The sequence below is a fragment of the Zalophus californianus genome, chromosome 10 (assembly GCF_009762305.2).
Source record: "Zalophus californianus isolate mZalCal1 chromosome 10, mZalCal1.pri.v2, whole genome shotgun sequence".
Lineage (NCBI taxonomy): Eukaryota > Metazoa > Chordata > Mammalia > Carnivora > Otariidae > Zalophus > Zalophus californianus.
The window spans coordinates 50726580-50745094 of record NC_045604.1 but is presented as its reverse complement, the minus strand read 5'-3'; the positions used below and the strand labels follow the sequence as shown (position 1 = coordinate 50745094).

General features: G+C 40.4%; 1 protein-coding gene across 1 annotated transcript in view; it reads left to right on the top strand.

The window, feature by feature from the left end:
- The window catches only part of PAPPA2 (pappalysin 2), a 269440-nt gene that overhangs the window by 31872 nt on the left and 219053 nt on the right, over positions 1-18515 (top strand). Inside the window, exon 2 of the mRNA XM_027609924.2 lies at positions 5924-6995. Within this exon, the coding sequence (XP_027465725.2) occupies positions 5924-6995 (1072 nt within the window). The remainder of the gene's footprint in view (positions 1-5923; positions 6996-18515) is intronic.

The following is an 18515-nucleotide window of genomic DNA, read 5'->3' as shown; positions in this document are numbered from 1 at the left end:
TTTTTCTGGGGTCATATATCATGTTAAGTAGACTGGGGACTGGAACTTCCACTGACTCATGCTTGGAACCTCCATGCTCTGTGGTTTCCCCAGCATAGAAATCTGTTCTAGGCTCTGAATCATGACACTTCAGCTCTAGTGTACTGTCTGCACCCGGCCTGACACCCGACCTCTCAGACCCTCAGTGTCTTCATCTATACAATGAGACTGGTGATAGTTATCCTGCCTAGCTCACAGGATGGCTTTACCATTTAAATGATAGTTACACACAATTGCTTTGGGAAGCTCAAGTACTATTTAAATGGGAAATATCTTTCCATGCTAAGAAGTAAGGGAAAAAATATTCACAAAAAGAATACCACATCCCAATTTAGAAGATTCAGCTGAATTGGGTATTTGATATAAGGAATTTTACAGTGAATGTTTCTGGGTGAGCTGTCAGGACCTTTGATTTGAGAATGTTTGAACTTACATCTTGGAGTTCCTTGGCTTTGGGTCTTCCTAACCTTTTCAGACAGTTTGACTGGTGATCAAGGTAGCCCTAGTTTCATGGGCAGATTTGGATAGCATCAAATTATTAACAAGATGGGTCAGTGCTAGAAAGCTGGCATTTAATAACTTTAGGGAGAATTTCTGCCGTATTAGCTCCATGTTTTAATAAAGAGGTTCTTTTGCTGTTCACGTAGCTATTTATACTTCTCACTTTCAGCATATCTCATTGTAGTTACTTATTTAAGGCTTATTTTCTGCACTGTACTGAACTCTCCATGATGTCAAATAACCATTTGATCACTAGAAATCCCCACCACAAATACTGAGACTGGCAGCTAGTACTGCTTCATAAATATCTGCTGAGCAAGTACGTGGGTGGACTAACTACATGGAACTCTTGTAGTGTTCATGTATTTCTTGTGCCACAGTTGTCCATCTGCAAGCTTTGGAAAGTTCCTTAATTGAAGTTGGACCAAGTGTTCAGGACAAGGCCAGCCATGGGATGTTTCCTGCTGCAGTTCCTCTGTGTGCTCTCGGGATATCAGAGGCATTTGGCAACAGTAGGAAAACCTCCAGCTATTCCTTAACTTATTCAGTCCAAGCCCCTTACTGTGTTATGCAAGACCTACTTTGACCTGTTTCCACCCGTGGTGCCTGCCATCTTGCTGTCCCCACTGTGTAGAGTGATCCATAATTCTTTTGCCTGGCCAACTCTTACTCACTCTTCAAGAGTAGGTTTGGGTCTTTTCCCCTTAGGAAATCCTCTCCAAATTATATGGGTTGAGATTAGGCTCTGTTTTCACTCACCTATGTATTCCTTGATCTTAAGTTTTGATATATTGAAATTATCTCTTAATGTTTCCACCCACCCATGAGAGTATAACTCCTCAAGGGCAAAGATTGCTTTTTCTTCCAAAGCTGAAATGAGTTTCTATGTCTGGCATGAATGGGATGTTCAGTAAATGTTTGATGAACTGAAATGACTAATTCCAAGTGAAATTTCATTTCCCAGAAGGAGCAGAACACTGAGATGAAATGTGAACTCTTTGTGGTTTAATAGAGTGACAGTCCTTCAAGTGACCAAGCATGATCCTCTTCCCACCAGCTAGGGCTGAAGTGTGGAGCATCAGGTTATAGGTTCAATGTTGGAGTTAAATCTATGTTTGAGCAGAGGGTGCAATTTCAGCCTCACTATATTGGTTTATTCAGTCTTAAGAGAGAAGAGAATCATAATTTTCTATGCACATCCTCCAGATTGGGGGAAGGGATGATCATTGTATAGACTATAGAAGATGCAGGAGGACAGAAATATTTACCCACTTTGTCTTTGGAAAATTTGAAAATCCTCACAAGGTTGTACTGAAGATTTCATGAAAGAGGCGGGGCTGATGGCGGTGATTATCAGGGAGATATAAGCCACACCATGCTTCAGTGCTGCAGTTTCCTCTTTTGGAATAACAGATCTTTCAGTGGGAGCAGAGGGTATTTATTTTCATTTCAGTGGTCTTAGATATGAGTTTTATTATAGATAATAAAAAGCCCCAATTAATTATCAGTTCCTAGACAGTCAATTAGCCACATTCCCTAATAGCATCATATCTGTGCACTATTTATAACAGGCCCTTATTTCTTTTAACTACTCTCATTCCATTAGTTTGCTGAATTAATGGACAAGTACATACAATGGTTACATAGGTTGTATTAAAATGCCTGATCAGATGTGATTTTTAAACAAATGGTGTGAAGCCATTTCAGATGAGCTTTCCACTTTCATGTCTGATTTAACTTACCATTGATAGCAGTCTTTCTAATTCTTCTTCACTGATTGGAAAATACAATGACTCCCAAATTCTGTCTTCTGCATTTCCATCCACTGGGCAGTAGTGAGAAGAGTGATTTCTTTTGTAAATGTGGTGGATCAGCAGCTCTCAACATGGTCAAAAGAAGTGTATTTGTGAAAATTTCACTTGTCATTCTGATCTGCAGCTAGGTGATAACATTGGGGTCTTAGTTTGGGCTGCTGTAACAAATATACCATGACTAGGTGCCTTAAACAAAAGCAGTTTTTTTCCTCACAGTTCTGGGGGCTGATAAGTCTAAGATGCCAGCAGATCCAGTGTCTGGTGAGAATCCTCTTCCTGGTTTGCAGATGACCCTCTTCTTGTATCATCACATGGCAGAGAGCAAGAAGAGTTAGCTCTCTTCCTCTCCTTAAAAGGACGCTAATCCCATCATGGGTCTCCATCCTCCTGACCCAACTGCCTCCTACAGGCTCCATCTCCAAATATCATCACAATAGGAATTAAGGTTTCAACATATGAATTTTAGGGGGATATAAATATTCAGTCTACAATAATTGGGTTAGAGAATCTTTCTTTCTTTCTTTTTGATATGGAATGAGTGCAGGGCAGTGCTTCAAAAACTATTCTCTTCCTATAGATGAACAATGGTAATACAGCAAATAAAATGCAGTTATCTAGGCACTTAGGTTTCTCATATGCAACTTGGGACATCTTATTAAATTAGAAAGCAAAGATTACTCTGATAATCATTTAAAAAGTAATACTTCTATCATACTTGTTACAACTCCCAACTAAAATGACTATTTTAGTTCTTCTGTCTAATAAATCCTTTCTAATATAATTACAAAAACTTAGATTAATCTGAACTAGACTATTATGATAAAGTTACATCTTCTGTGTATTGTCTCGAGGAGTTAGAAATATCATTTTAGACACACTGTCAATAATTTTATAGCTTCCTATGAGATAAATAAGGAGAAACAATTATTTTATTGATACTAACCAGAAGTTCTAATAACAGTAAGTAAAAGTGTTCAAAATTGCAACTAGATGCCTGGTAGGTAACAAGTTAATTATCTGGTAATTTATGTGTGAAGCCTAATAATTTGTAATTCAACTCATATATAGATAGGCCCTGACTTATATTGGTTCAACTTATGATTTTTTGACTTTATGATGGTGTGAAAGTGATACATACTCAGTAGAAACTGTACTTTGAATTCTGAATTTGGATCTTTTCTTGTATGGTCCCATATTGGACCAGTATATGGTCCCGATACTCTCTTATGATGCTGAGCAGCAGTGATGCAGCTGCATTGAGCCACATGACCAAAGAGTAGATAACTGATACCCTTCCAGCTGTTCTGTACCCATATAACCATTCTGTGTTTTACCTTTAGTACAGTATTCAATAAGTTACATGAGATATTCAACACTTTACGATAAAATAGTCTTTGTCTTAGGTGATTTTAGCTGATTTCTGTCAGCTACTGTAGGTATTCTGAGACATATAAGGTAGGCTAAGCTAAGCTGCAGTGTTCAGTAGGGTAGGTATATTCAATGCATTTTCAACTTGCGATAGGTTAATCAGGAAGTAACCCCATCATAAGTCAAGAAAGATCTGTAGTTACACCTATTTATATGCAACAAATATAAAATAGTCTCCCCAATTCTTCCTCTTAAAAACTAGCAGACACTAGTCGAGAGCTTGGTAACTTCATGGTCCTGATATTAAATATTGTAGTACATTTGTTCATAGGTCAGCAGATGGATATAATTAAGGCTAAATGTACTTATCAAAATAAGTTAATCAAACTGAAACACTGAACCAGGGAACTTACTCTTCATCTCATTAGATTTGTCTGCCCTTTTGAAAGTCTACCCCATACAAGAATTTGTTAAAGCAGCGGTTCTTATGCTCCTTTATCAGACAGATCTCAGTGTAAAAACACCTCCCCCCCAACCTAAACAAACAAAACTGGAACATCACCATTGCATTATACCTAGTCCTCACCAGTACTTCAAAGTCTGATTGTTAGAGTTGCTTTTGTTTAAAAAATGTGGGTTTTTTTCTTAAAGATTTTATTTATTTATTTATTTATTTATTTATTTATTTATTTATTTATTTGACAGAAAGAGAGAGCACAAGCAGGGTAGTGGCAAGCAGAGGGAGAGGGAGCAGCAGACTCTCTACCGAGCAGAGATCCCGACATGGGGCTTGATCCCAGGACTCTGGGGTCATGACCTGAGCCAAAGGCACCCACTGAGGTGCCCCTGTTTTATTATTTTTTTAATCACAAGTTACTGATTTTTGCTAGAGACAGAAGAAAAAATATTCTGTCATTTATGAAAAAGTAGTGACTTTTAAAATACTTGACTGCAATCACAACGGGAGGCCTCATGGCTTTTAAGTCCTGACACTCCATAGAGATTTTCTTGTTGGGTGGATTTTATAGGAACTCGGGGGCATAAATACAATTATATAACAGGCTGGGGAAGAAAAACTTTTGGTGTTAGCCTCAGATATGTGATTCAGAGGCTAGCAGACTTCTCCATCATTTATTTATTACATAAAGCAATGCTTATTAAGCATTTCTGGTGTGAATGTAGTGCCTCTATGTAACTTACAAGTAAAATCTGCTCCTGAGACTCTACTTATATACTATTAGAAGAGGTGCTGGGGGGATGGTGGGTTCATAACTACAGATGGGTTTCTGGGAACATTCGAGGCATCCAACTCACCTTTGGGATTCCTGTTTTATCTGTGGTTGTATTATATCTGACTCCTTTCTCCTGCTGGCAACATATTAATGATCTATTTATCTACAAGTAGTCCCCCATTTGTTTATTCAGTTGAATTTAACAGTCCGGTGCCCTCTGAGTAAGATGGTAAGGTAGTGTGTGGTAAGGAGCTTCGGCTTCATTTCTCTGGTAGAGTTTCACCTCTGTACTGTGGTGGTTATAGAACATCATTGGTTATAGAACAACTATTCTTATAACTGATTTGACTATTTTTTCATCTCAGACGATGGGGTGGTACCATTTTGCTTACTCTGGGGAACAGCTATTCACTGTGGTTGGGCATCCTTGCACTAGAGGGAATAGTGGGTTGAGAATGATACCTGTTACAGTCTTCTCTGAGGGATTTCCCTATTCACCAACTCCTTGTTTTCCCCCAGGAGAATCATAATTTCAATATTCAAATGAGGAAAAAGGACCTTTTGAGGGAATAGGAGATTATTGTCTTTTCTAAAAACTGTGATTGCCCCCATGGCTTCTGAGGAAGGGAGGGAAGACATGAACTCAGGGTGAGGAACTTTTGTGACAAACTCTAGAGGATGGTTGTCACTTGCATTAGACATCCCCTTCTTAGCTTCCGTTTTGATTATTGAAAAATACCAGAATGAGTTAAATTGGATGGAATCTCAAATTAGATTCATTTTGGGGATAGATGTTGCCAGAATGGCCCGATATGGGGTACTGGATAGGCATCTCAGGTGGGGAACCTGTATCACTTATTTTTTCCCACTAAAAACCTACATTCTTGCTATTTATATGGGTTTTCTTCTCCCTTTCTCCGTCCCCTTTGTATCTGGTATTTCTCCCCTCGATTCTTCCTTCTTTCCCAGGTGTGTTTGATAACTGCTCCCACACTGTCAGTGACAAGGGCTGGGCCCTAGGGATCCGCTCAGGGAAGGACATGGGAAGGCGAGATGCTCGCTTCTTCTTCTCCCTTCGCACCGACCGTGTGAAGAAAGCCACCATTGTGACTGGCCACAGTCGCTACCAACCAGGCACATGGACACACGTGGCAGCCACTTATGATGGACAGCGTATGACCCTGTATGTGGATGGCACTCGGGTGGCTAGTAGTCCAGAGCAGTCTGGTCCCCTGAACAGCCCCTTCATGGCGTCTTGTCGCTCTTTGCTTTTGGGGGGGGATAGCTCTGAGGATGGCCACTATTTTCGTGGACACCTGGGTACACTGGTCTTCTGGTCGACTGCCCTCCCACAAAGCCACCTCCAACACAGTCTTCAGCATCCAACTGGAGTGGAGGAACTGACCACCCTGATCCTGACAGCCAGTTTTGAGCCCTTGGAAGAACAGTGGGCCCCCTTTAGGGATGGGGAGTATCCACGGCGTGAGGTTCTGCAGGGCTTTGAGCCTGAGCCTGAGATTCTGTCACCTTTGCAGCCCCCACTCTGTGGGCGGACGGTTTGTGACAATGTGGAGCTGATCTCCCACTACAATGGGCACCAGCCCCTCCAGGGAGAGAAGGTGATCCGCTACCAAGTGGTGAACATCTGTGATGACGAGGGCCTGAACCCCATCGTGAGCGAGGAGCAGATCAGTCGGCAGCACAAGGCACTGAACCATGCCTTCAGCCGCTACAACATCAGTTGGCAGCTGAGTGTCCACCAGGTCCACAACTCCACCCTGCGCCACCGGGTTGTGCTTGTGAACTGTGAGCCCAGCAAGATTGGCAATGACCACTGTGACCCTGAGTGCGAACACCCACTCACGGGCTATGACGGGGGTGACTGCCGCCTGCATGGCAGGTGCTACTCCTGGAACCGCAGGGATGGGCTCTGTCACGTGGAGTGCAACAACATGCTGAACGACTTTGACGATGGGGACTGCTGCGACCCCGAGGTGACTGATGTGCACAAGACCTGCTTCGACCCCGACTCACCCAAGAGGTAAGGGACTGGGGCTTGGGGTGTCCTACTTGTAGGCTGCATTTCTCACATCATTTTATGGTTTTGGTTTCTGGAGAGAAAAGAGGGTTCACACAGAGGCTTCACACAGCCCCCAGATAAAATATTCATCTATCCCATGAGACATTATTGAGCTTTTGTGAAGTCCTAGGTGTTAGATAATTAGGGACACAGGGATGGCGAAGACAAGGGACAGCCCTCACAGAACTCATTTTCTGTGGAGCAGACAACATGTACGTGGTGTGACATGTACCTGAAGATGTATGCCTCAGGTGCTTGAGGCACAGAGAGCCAAACAGCTTAGTCTGCCAGAGGAAGCCAGGGGCTCTTCAGAGAGCAAATAAAGTAAACATTGGCAGAAACCAATCAGCGCCAATTATACCTGAGTCTTCTTCCTATAGTCGTAGGTTCCCAGCAAAGTAACACAAATCTGTGAAGAGGCCTCATGTGCGTGTGGTCTCTGGTGCAGTTTGGGCCGTTCAGCAGCTTTAGGAACACAAGACATTTTACAACTAACCCCATGTCTCCTTAAGGCGACCACAGTCTTCCTCTTTGCCCTGTTAGATTCCATTCCCTACCCAGCATCCAGAAAGATCCTTTGTAAAAGGTAAATCAGAACCTATTACCCCCCTTCTTACTTTCTTTCTCCCCACTGTCCTTAGAATGAATCCACGCCCCACACCTGGCTCGCAGAGTGTGCTGCAAGCTGACCCCTGCCTACCTCCGTGCTTCTTCCCCCAGTCACTCTCACACCCTCGCTGTGCAGCCTCTCTCCTGTTCCAATGAGCAGATCAGCTTGTTCTTGCCTGAAGGCTTTGAAACAGCTGTTTCATTTTCTTGGAAACCTCTTTCCCTTGACCTTCCCTTGGTGGGTTTTCTCTTGTCATTTTGATATCAACTGAAATGTCACCTCCTGAAGAGGCCTTTCCTGATTTTCCCTAATTTAAGTAAGCTACTCAATCACTATTATGTCAACTAATTTTGATGCTTTGTGTTAACACTCATCCCTTCTAATGTTTTCTTGTACATTAGTTTGTCTTTCTCCTGCCTGAAATGTCATTCCATGAAATCAGGGCCCTTGTTAACCACTACATACTTAGTGCCTAGAATAGCTCCAACATAAAGTTGTTTGTCTCATGTTTATTTTAATGAATTAATGCATCTGATGTGTCTTCTATTGTGAGACAGAAACCAGTAAGAGGATTTCCATTACCGTCAATGCAGGGGTTGGGGAGTGTTAGAGGGAGGTAAGAAAGGAGAGAGGTGGGTGGTAAACTTGTTAATTTGTGTATGCAGGCAAGGCTTCCTCATGACATAACTGGTACCTTTGTACAAATTATAAAAAGGCTTACATCTGAGCTAGGGTGTAGTGTTGGTGGAAGGTGGGAAGACTGGATCTCAGCTCCCACCCAATACCTGGGTGGCTGCCTTTGTGTTTCTTGGCCACAATTTGTATAGTAATTTGTGGTATCCCTGTGTGTGGGCAGTCAGTTAACACTAATTAATGGATCGCCTTATAGTTCAGGCATGTGATGTTAAAGACTAAGTGTGAAATTTGGAATCAAGATACAGTTGAATTCGAGAGTCCTTGCTACTTAACTAGCTATATAAACTGTGTAAGTCACTTTCTGAAATTCAGATGTCTTGTCTGTAAAAAGAGGGTGATTGCAGTAATACTTTGCATTACTTATATCCTTGGGCTGTTTTGTGAATCAAATGACATAAGGAATAGAAAAGTGCTTGGGGACTGAAGTTTTCAATGTAAAAAAATTGTCCTAAACTAACATTAATTATTGTCATTATTAGACCTGACAGATGGGAAGCCGTTGTTTATATAATAATAATAAGGGAAATTGATCGCATTCCCAGAAATATTCACATAAGAAAGATTCTGTTTGGGTTTGGTTTTTAGATTTTGATAACCTTAAGCAGAAGCTAAACCTCACTAACAACAGTGGTTGCCAACTCTTTGGGGAGACAGGGAAATCTGGCTTGTTCTTATTTTTCTTCTCGCTGATTACAACAACCCACTGCCATGACTGAGAGAGCTGTTGTTCCAGGTACCCAGGCACCATTCTTCTTAGTGGTCCTTTATGTCTCTAGATACCTACAGCTACTACCCTTAACTAAGTGCTTGCAGCTTATTCCCTTTGCTGACTCAGAGTTGCCATGGCAACTCATCCCTTCCTAGCCCTAGACCCAGACGTGTTTCAAACCTCCCTACCCTGACATGCAAAATTCACTTTGTGGAATAAAAATGAACTCTTTATGCTTTTTTGATAGTTAAAAATATTTACATCAAAGTAATAAATGCTCATGGTTACAAATATCAAACTGTGTCAAAAGACATAAGGAAAAATGGCGGTCTCCGGCCTAACTTTTCCCATCCTTCTCCACCCTCTAGCCTTGCTCCCATACTTGATTATTTTACCTGTCTCTTTTGATAATTACCTCCATGTCTCCAAATATTGTGTTTATATTACTTGATTCATCGATTTTAAATGTTATGCATTGGCTTGCTCTTATGATAAAGAGGTGACTTTAAATTTATATTGTCTCCTTCTTCTCCCCTCCATCTTTCCAATATAGTTATTTGACTATCTTTAGTTAAATCAGTTATATATACTTACAAGATCATGGCTATGATTTTTTTTTTTTTCTGCAGAACAAACTATGATTCTATTATATTTCCTTCCTGGTGTAGCTTCCTCCCATCCCCCACCCTACCCCTTGAGTCTCTATTTCTTCCCTCCCTCCTTCCCTTCTTCCTTTCTTCCCTCCATCATTTTTGATATCCTCAATTGTTTTTATCTAATCAGTTAATCTATAGAATGTGTCTTCTTTTTCATTCTCTGGAGCTCTTCCTTCTAGTTCATTCTATTTTTTTCTCCTCTTCCAATCTTTTTTCTTTTTTTTTCTGAGAGAAAGTGAGAGAGAGTATATGAGTGTGTTGTGGGGGGGTGGTGCAGAGGCAGGGGAAGAGGGAGAGAGAGACTCTTAAGCATGCTCCATGCTTAGCAGGAGCCCGATTTGGGGCTTGAGCTCAGGACACTGATATCATGACCTGAGTCAAAATCAAGAGTCAACGCTTAACTTGGTGAGCCACCCAGGTGCCCCTCCTCTTCCAATTTTGACCAGTTATCTAGGTCTGCTGCACAGTTTTCATCCCAAAAATTCTGCTTTATGATTGGAGCTGCTGTGTCCTGAGCTGTATGATTATGTCCTTTTTTATTACCTTACCTTATTGGACATTTAATTTACAACTTTATTTTACTGGAAGATATCCTTAAGTAACTTTCTAAGAAAAATGTTGTAGGTATGACTTTTTCTGAAAAACATTTCTCGAAATGTTTTTGTTTTGCCTTTACACAAAATTGATAGTTTGCCTTGGTGTAAAATTTTGGGTTGGAAAACATTTTCTCCCAGATTTTTTGAAAAAATTCATTAGTTGCCTCTAGCTTCTCTTTTGATAATTGTGTGTCTTTTTAGAGGGGGATTGTTTTGTTTCCTTGTAAAAATTGTTTAGAATCTTAGCCTTGTTACTTTAGGGATTTTATGATAATTTTTTTAGAGTTGGCCTTTTATTTTTCTTTTGTTGAGCACTCAATGGTCCTTTTGATTTGGATACTCATGCCCTTACCTTTGGCAAATTGTCTTAAATTATTACTTTGATACTTTTTATTAAGTTTTCTCTGTCCTGTTTTTTTCCTCTTGAGGCTCCTGAGGATGGATCTCCTGAACTTATTCTGTGTCTTTTTTCTCTCATATGTTTTATCTCTTCTTTCTTTCTTCTTTTAAAAGATTTTATTCATTTATTTGACAGAGAGAGACAGAGAGAGAGAGCGAACACAAGCAGGGGGAGTGGGAGAGGGAGAAGCAGCCTTCCCACTGAGCAGGGAGCCCAAAGTGGGACTCGATCCCAGGACCCTGGGATCATGACCTGAGCCGAAGGCAGACGCTTAATGACTTTCTTTCTTTCGAGATTTCTTTGAGTTTATCTTCTAACTCTTCTATTGAATTTTTAATTTTAGCAATCATATTTTTAAGACCTTCTTATTTTTTTGACTTTCTATATTAATCTATTTTTATTTTAAGGATACAAAATTTTTTAAGACTAAAAATAAGTTATATTCTGATTTTTCCCCCCTGTGCACTATATCTGACTCATCTGTAGTCGACTTTTATTTTTCCCTCCCCCCCACCTTAGTTTCTATCTGTCTTTCATGCTGTCTTTTCATGTTATTCCTCAAATATCTAGCACTTGTTCACAATAAGAAACATGCTTTTGGATCTCTACTTATCATGATCTAAAAAAGGATAATTAACTGAATTTCTTCTTTTGGAGGAAGAAATTTGCATAGTGGAGAGGAGAGCTTTTTTCTTTCCCAACTCCCTTATATTTATTTCATATATAGACTTTTTCCCTTCTATCCTCTGCCTTGTATTCCTTATGCTGAATTTTTATTATTAAAAATATTGAACTCTTATTGACAAGAACCATATTTTGAAAAACAATTATTTATCAAGGTCCTTGATGTGCCAGACACAGTGAGCTAAGCAGAGGGACAAATATAAAGAATATATAAAGAGCAGGTGCTAACAACTTAGTGGAGGGTTTTAGTAATTTTGTCAGAATTCCCTGGATTTATTTTATCAAAATTAAATCCAGGCCAAAGCACTGAAAGCAGAATATGAAATGCAGACTGCTTTTCTGGGCTATGGCTTGGGTTGTTTGAAAGGCCTTTGGATTCATAGAGACAGATATCTGGATTTCTATAAGAGTCTGTGACTTGGTTGAGCTAGTGGTTGTCTTAGAACTAAATTATTCATATATAGTGTCCAGTTATCACAATTAAATCACAGAGCTCAAGCTCATAATTCCATTATACTGTGACTCTGAAGGAATCCAACTTTAACAAATGCTATGCCAGACATTTTTTGAGCAAGCAGAGTGTGCCAGGGACAGAGTCCTCTTGGGAGCTTACAGGTTGGTTGAGTAGTGGAGGACACACCTACAGATAGATTACTAACATACAAGTACAATGACTGGCATATGAACAATCCTCCTCATTTTTCAAATCCCATTCAACATTCTCCCTTTCCCTACCCTCAGCAAGAAATCTAGCCCAAAGAAGTTCCTCTCCCAAAGGCTCTGAGAGGAGCAGAGAGCCTGAGGAATCCAGCATCAAACATCTGTGACCCAGATGGGCCTATCAAAGGGAGAGTATTTATCAGACTTGGGCTGGTCAGAAGGAGATATGAATTATAGATACATTACCCAGCCAGTTGAACAGAATTATCAAGATAGAGGAACTTGGCTTATGGGTAGGGAAGGCTACATGGCCAGATGTCTCTTTGTACATGGTAGCCACCCTGGGAGAGCATCTATCAGAGCTGAGGGAAGGAAGGGGGTTGAGAGTCCACCTAATAAAATCACAAATGTTGACCACTCCCTATGGTGCATCCTAGGAAGCCAGGCCAAGGGAATCTCCATGCCTTAAGGGAAACTCAGCTTCCCCAACCTTTGCATGCTTCAGCTTTGTTTTGGTCATGACTTGTTTCTGTTATTTTTCTCTCTAAAATTATGTCTCAGAGATGAAGGGCTCTTTGCTTCCAAACCTACTTTCTATCCCTTGTTCTTTCTCTCCTTTTCACCTCAGCATCGAGCTTAGTATCCATTTGAATTAGGAACAGTGTGCTTGCTTCTCCATTTTGGATTCTATATGTCAGATCTCATAATATCATTATCATGGGGAGAAAAATCACCAAATAAAAACAAATGGCTGAGCATAGGTTAAGGAAGCAATAAATCACCTAGTGTCAGACCCATACTGTGAAGCAGATAATGGGATGCTGTACATTTGTTTTTTGAAGCCTGTGGCAGGCTAATAATGTCTCTGTGTGTTGGTGACTCACTGTCTCTTTTCTGCCTCATTCCCTGAGTTTTGGTACTGGGGAGTTTGAGGGCAGAAGGACTGCTAGTAGTGCTAGGACATGGCCCACTTCCCTCTAGAAGGGTCCTCAGGAGGGTGGGCTGGGAGGTGCCCTGCAGGGGCATGGCTGAGAGTGGTGTCTGCACTTGTACACTACAGGGTTTGTATCCAGGGGCAGGAGGGCAGATGCATGTGCCATCAAAGGGAACAACAGGTGGAGAAATCAGCGCTGCACAGACTTGGATGCTCAGGATTAGCTGTGCTTTGCTCACCCATTCTCTGTGGCTGTTGAGCCAAAGAAATGGTTGGGCTGGGCCCCTGCGGTGGTGGGTCTGTTAAACATCAGCCAGGCTTCATTATAGGTTTCTTTTGAAGTTGGGATTCAAAGTTCCCTGGAGCCAAAAAGAAAAAAAAAAAAAGCACAAGGAAAATAAGCTTAAGGGGCAGAAGAGGGCAGAGAGCAAAGAAATGGGGGAGAAACTTTAAAATGAAACAAAGAAACCTCTCAATCCCTCCCCTTCAAAATGCACAAGCAGTGTAAATTCTCAAGAGATGAGTCTCACCTTTTCCTACCCATTTTGCATAGCAAAGATAATAGGAGGAAAGAAATAAAATACTTCAGGTAAACTTAAAAAGCTTACCTGCACATAGAAATGTCTCATGTTTGTTTTCCTATAGACCAGTTTCTCCCTAGTCCCAGTAGGTACCCTATTATAGGGTAGATGAAGTCCACAATTTTTCTCTTCACCTGGCTCAGTGAATTTTTCTCCCCAGGTAAGTGGGGGAGAGGTTGTTTTTCTCCTTTTTGTGCTTATTTCCTAGCCAAATAGACTTGTGAGAGAGCCATGTCGTATGTCTGGGTTAAAAATATTTCCTCTTAGAAAATTTTTAGGAGACACCCTTGTCTCCAAGTGCATTCACTTGTTTAAGGTACTTAGGTATTTTCCTAGGAGTTGGGTGCTGGCCCTGGTACCCTGGTCAGATGCCAGTCTGTCTTAGATGATTTCACTTAGGGATCCCTTCCTAGAATTTAAGCCTAGGAATCTCAAAGAACGCTGCACACTTACAAACGTTTTCTTTTTCTTGTACTCTGGGAACCCTGTTTGGAGGTTACTTTAGTAACTGGAGGGAAGTTGAATCTTGTTGGTGGGTCTTCCCCCTAATCCAGAGAAGTAGGTTTGGGAGAGGGTAGAGCATATGTCATGGTGGGCACTGGGGGTTTTTCTGAGGATGCGTTACATTGGAGTGCCAACCCCTGGAGGACATTGCTGACTCATTAATTCCCTGAACACCAGCACATCTCTCACTTCTCACCGGGACCTCTGCAGCCATGGATCTGATTCCCCTAGCCTGATACTTGGATAATTCCTACGTATCCTTCAAGTCTCAGTTAGGATGTCACTTCCTCCTTGGGACCATTCCTTTGTCCTCAAATAACAAGTAGCTGTCTCATTTGGATCACTTATCATTCCCCCTCCTGCCACCACTCTGCTCTGTCCCCCTCCTCTCTCACTTGTATTATCACAATAGCCTCCTAACTGGTCTCAACCCCTTTTGCTCATGCCTCCCCATCCCCAGTCTGTTTTTAATGTAGCAGCCAGAGTAATCCTATTAGTATAACTCAGATCAAGTCATTCCTCTGCTGAGAATTCTCCAGCAGCTTCCCAGCTCATTCAAAGCCAGTAGAACTACTGTAACCTACAGTACCCTATCTGATCTGGCACCAGTTACTTCTGGCCTCATCTCCTCCCCTGCTCTCCTCGTTTACTCTATTCCAGCCACACTGGCTTTCTCATTGTCCCTGGACTTGACAGACTGACTCCTACCACATGAGCTATTCGGTGGCTTTTCACTCTGCTAGAATGTACTTCCTCTAGATTTTTCCATGGCTGGTTTTCCCATTTCCTTCCAGTCTTTTTTCAAAGTCACCTTCTAGGCAAAGCCATCCCTGGTGACCTCATCTAAAATTTCACACACTCCTTTGACTCTTCATAGTTTCTTTCCTGTTTTATTTCTCTTTTTAGAAATTATCACTAATATGTATATGTATATGGTATATATATATGATAAATTATATATGTATATATAATTTTGATTAACACCCATCTTCTCCACTTTTCTAAGATCCATTAGAGAAGGGGTTTTTATGTGTCTGGGTTACTATTTTACCCTAGCACATAGAATAGCAAAAGGATTAGACTAAGAAGTGTTCATTAAATAATTGTTGAATAAAAGAATGTTCTCACCTCAGAATGGTGGTTGGCAAACTATGGCCTGTGGGCCAAATTAGCCTATCACCTGTTTTTGTAAATGATATTTTGTTGGAATGCAGCCCCATCTACTTGTTTACTGTTGTTTAGGGCTGCTTTCATGTGGCAGAATTGTGTAGTTACAACAGACTATGTGGCCCACAAATCAAAAATATTTACTATTTGGCCCTTTACAGAAAAAGTTTGCCAACTCCTGCCCAAGTACATACTCATTATACTATATTGTAATTACCCATTGTTGTCTGTCTCTTGCACAAGACTTCAGGCTCTTTGTTCATAGTTCTTGTAACATACTCCGTTGGTATTTTTAAAATGAATTAGCATGTATATAAATGAAAAGTCAATGACATGGGGGAAATGACAGTGTTGGGCAAGAGTTTGGGTACAGTATGGTGTGCTACTTTGTATAAGAAGGGTATTCAGAATACACACTTGAGTAATCCCTCCTACTCGTCTCATTACTGTGGTAGAATTGCCATATTCAGAAGTAAGTAAAAATAACTAAAGATACCCATGAAAGTGTGAAAATGTTAGCTGAGGAGGGAAAAAGCTGTAAGCCATTTTATTCATTATCTCATTACTTGAATAGCAGAGCTCCCAGATGGCTCTGAGAGTATGAAACATGGAGTAAATCTTGATGATCAGAGGAGCAGTCAACTACAATAGCCAAGAAGTAAGATGAGTCCTTATTAGCTGGGAGACAGTGATTGAGGGAAGGAATAGGTTCTTCACAAGGGATACAGCAGTTACCCCCTATTTACAGCTTTGTTTTCTGTGGTTTCAGTTATCCACAGCCACCTGTGCTAGAAGCAGATAATCTTCCTTCTGACATATTGTCAGAAGGTCAGTAATAACCAAATGTTACATCACAATGCCCATTTCATGCACATCACTGCATCTCATCCCATAGGCATTTTATCACCTCACATCATCACAAGAAGGGCGAGTACAGTACAATCAGATATTTTGAGAGAACCCACATTTGCGTAACTTTTACTACATATATTGTTATCATTATTCTATTTAATTATTAGTTGTTAATCTCTTACTATGTCTAATTTATAGATTAAACTTTATTAGAGATATGTGTGTATAGGACAAAACATAGTATGTCTAGGGTTTGGTCTATCCATGGCTTCAGGCATCCACTGGGGGTCGTGGAATGCATTCCCCTCTAATAAGGAGGGGACCACTCTTCAGGCCCTCCGATCAGATAAAGCCTGTTTGAGATAATGTCACAGATTAGCCAAGATTCTTGCCAAACATTTTAATTGGGCTTTTGTGGTTGTAAAGAACAGAGGCTTACTCAAGTAAACTAAAAAAAAAAACAAAACAAAACAAAAAAATTATCATACAGTGGCATATGGGCTGGAAGTGGAGCTCGGAGGCTGCCAGGGATGGGGCAGGTTCAGGCACTCAGGCAAAGGCTTCTCTAAATCTTAGTGCATTTGTACCATTCATATCTTTTTACCAGTTTGCTAGATTAATAAGAGTTCCTGTACCCTTATAGTGTTAGTTTAAAACTAAACTCAGCTTGCTGTGGCTTTTGCTTTATCTCATTAACTCTTCAGATTTATATCCCATTGCTAATGGCCTCAGTCTTTTGCAGTATCTTGGTTCAAATTCTGGAAATGGTCAGTGTGAATTGGCACAATTTATCTTTGCATGTGAGACCAGAAGTCATAGGTTTCCGGCCAGCCTTGAGTTCAGGCAATTGTGGGCAAAAGAGCAGGACAGCAGAGAAGGCTCCTCAGGGTTCTGAGGCAGCAGTCCTCTCCCAGCTGGTACCAACAATCTGGGTATAGTGAACTGGTTTTTTGTTTTCACTTCTTGGAGATGAAATGCCTATAGTCCTAATTTCTGGTCCTGTCCTTTTCCTTAGACCCTAGACCTTGGTATTCCTAGTAACGTAATTCCCATGGAATTTTAATGCCAATTTTATATCTAGGATTCTATGATCTAGAAATCAAAACTTAAATATTCAGGATAATCCAGGTAAACTACCTAATTCATAGTAACATATGTATATCTTACTATGATACCTATCTATCATCTATCTATCTGTCATCTATTTATCTTACAAATGAACACGGCACTTTGTATGAATTATCTTATTCAATGCTCACAATAGTTCCAAGAACTAGATATTTTTATTATCTCATTTTTATATAAAGAAAACTGAAATTGAGATGGTTAACTCACAATCATCATGTAGTGGCAGAACAGGGATTAAACTCTGACTTCAGAGCCAGTGTTATTAACCACCATTCTATGTTTGTGTGTCAGGGAGAAATCTTTGTTATACACTCACAATAAGCTATGATTAGCAAAATACATAGCTCATAGTGAGTGTACAATAGATATTTGCTTATTTTAATTGTATAATGATAGGCTCAGAGAATGTATACCTGAAAAGATGAGGGAAAGGAAACAGAAACTACTGTGGGCTTATTCTTAGGAAAGACGTTATATAAGAGGTGGCTCCCTTAAGCCATGATTAGTGAAGTGATGGAGAAAGAGTTTGTAAGGTAAAGGCAAACATATGAACCAATGTACAGATAGTCATATGCAAACATATTTTGGCCACTATAAAAATTTTAGAGCATTTTGAGGAGTGCCTCGGTGGCTCAGTCACTTAAGCATCTGACTTTTGATTTTGGCTCAGGTCATGATCTCACGGTCATGAGATCGAGCCCCATGTCAGGCTCCGCACTCAGCCGGGAGTCTGATTGAGACTCTCTCTCTCCCTCTTCCTCTGCCCCAAACCTCTTTCAAATAACAAATAAATAAATCTTAAAAAAAAGAGAACATCTTGAAAGGGGGGAGAAATTTCCTAGGGAAGAGTAAGAAAGACAATTGGAAAAGTTCTATTGGGAAGCCCTTAGATGGGCTAAGGGATTTGAACAGTAAGCAAATGGGAGCCATGCATTGTGTATAAAGATATTGATCAATCTATTGATCAACTGATCAATAGATAGATAAATGTTTTAATATATATATGTTTTAATAGATACCATCTCTCTTGAATTTTAGATCTTCCTTTTGAGATTGGTTGGCTCATGCCTGAAAGACAGTTTTTGGGATTTCCTTTATTAAATGTTTGATAGTCATATGCTTTCTTAATTTTCATTTCTGTGAAAATATCTTTATTTTACCAAACTTCTTAAAAAATAACTTTGCTAAGTATATAATTTTAGATTGACTATTTGCTTTCTCTTATCAAAATATGATACTAGAATGTCCTGGTTTCCATTACTGCTGTTGAAAAGTTAGCTATCCATTGCCATTCATTTGTATTT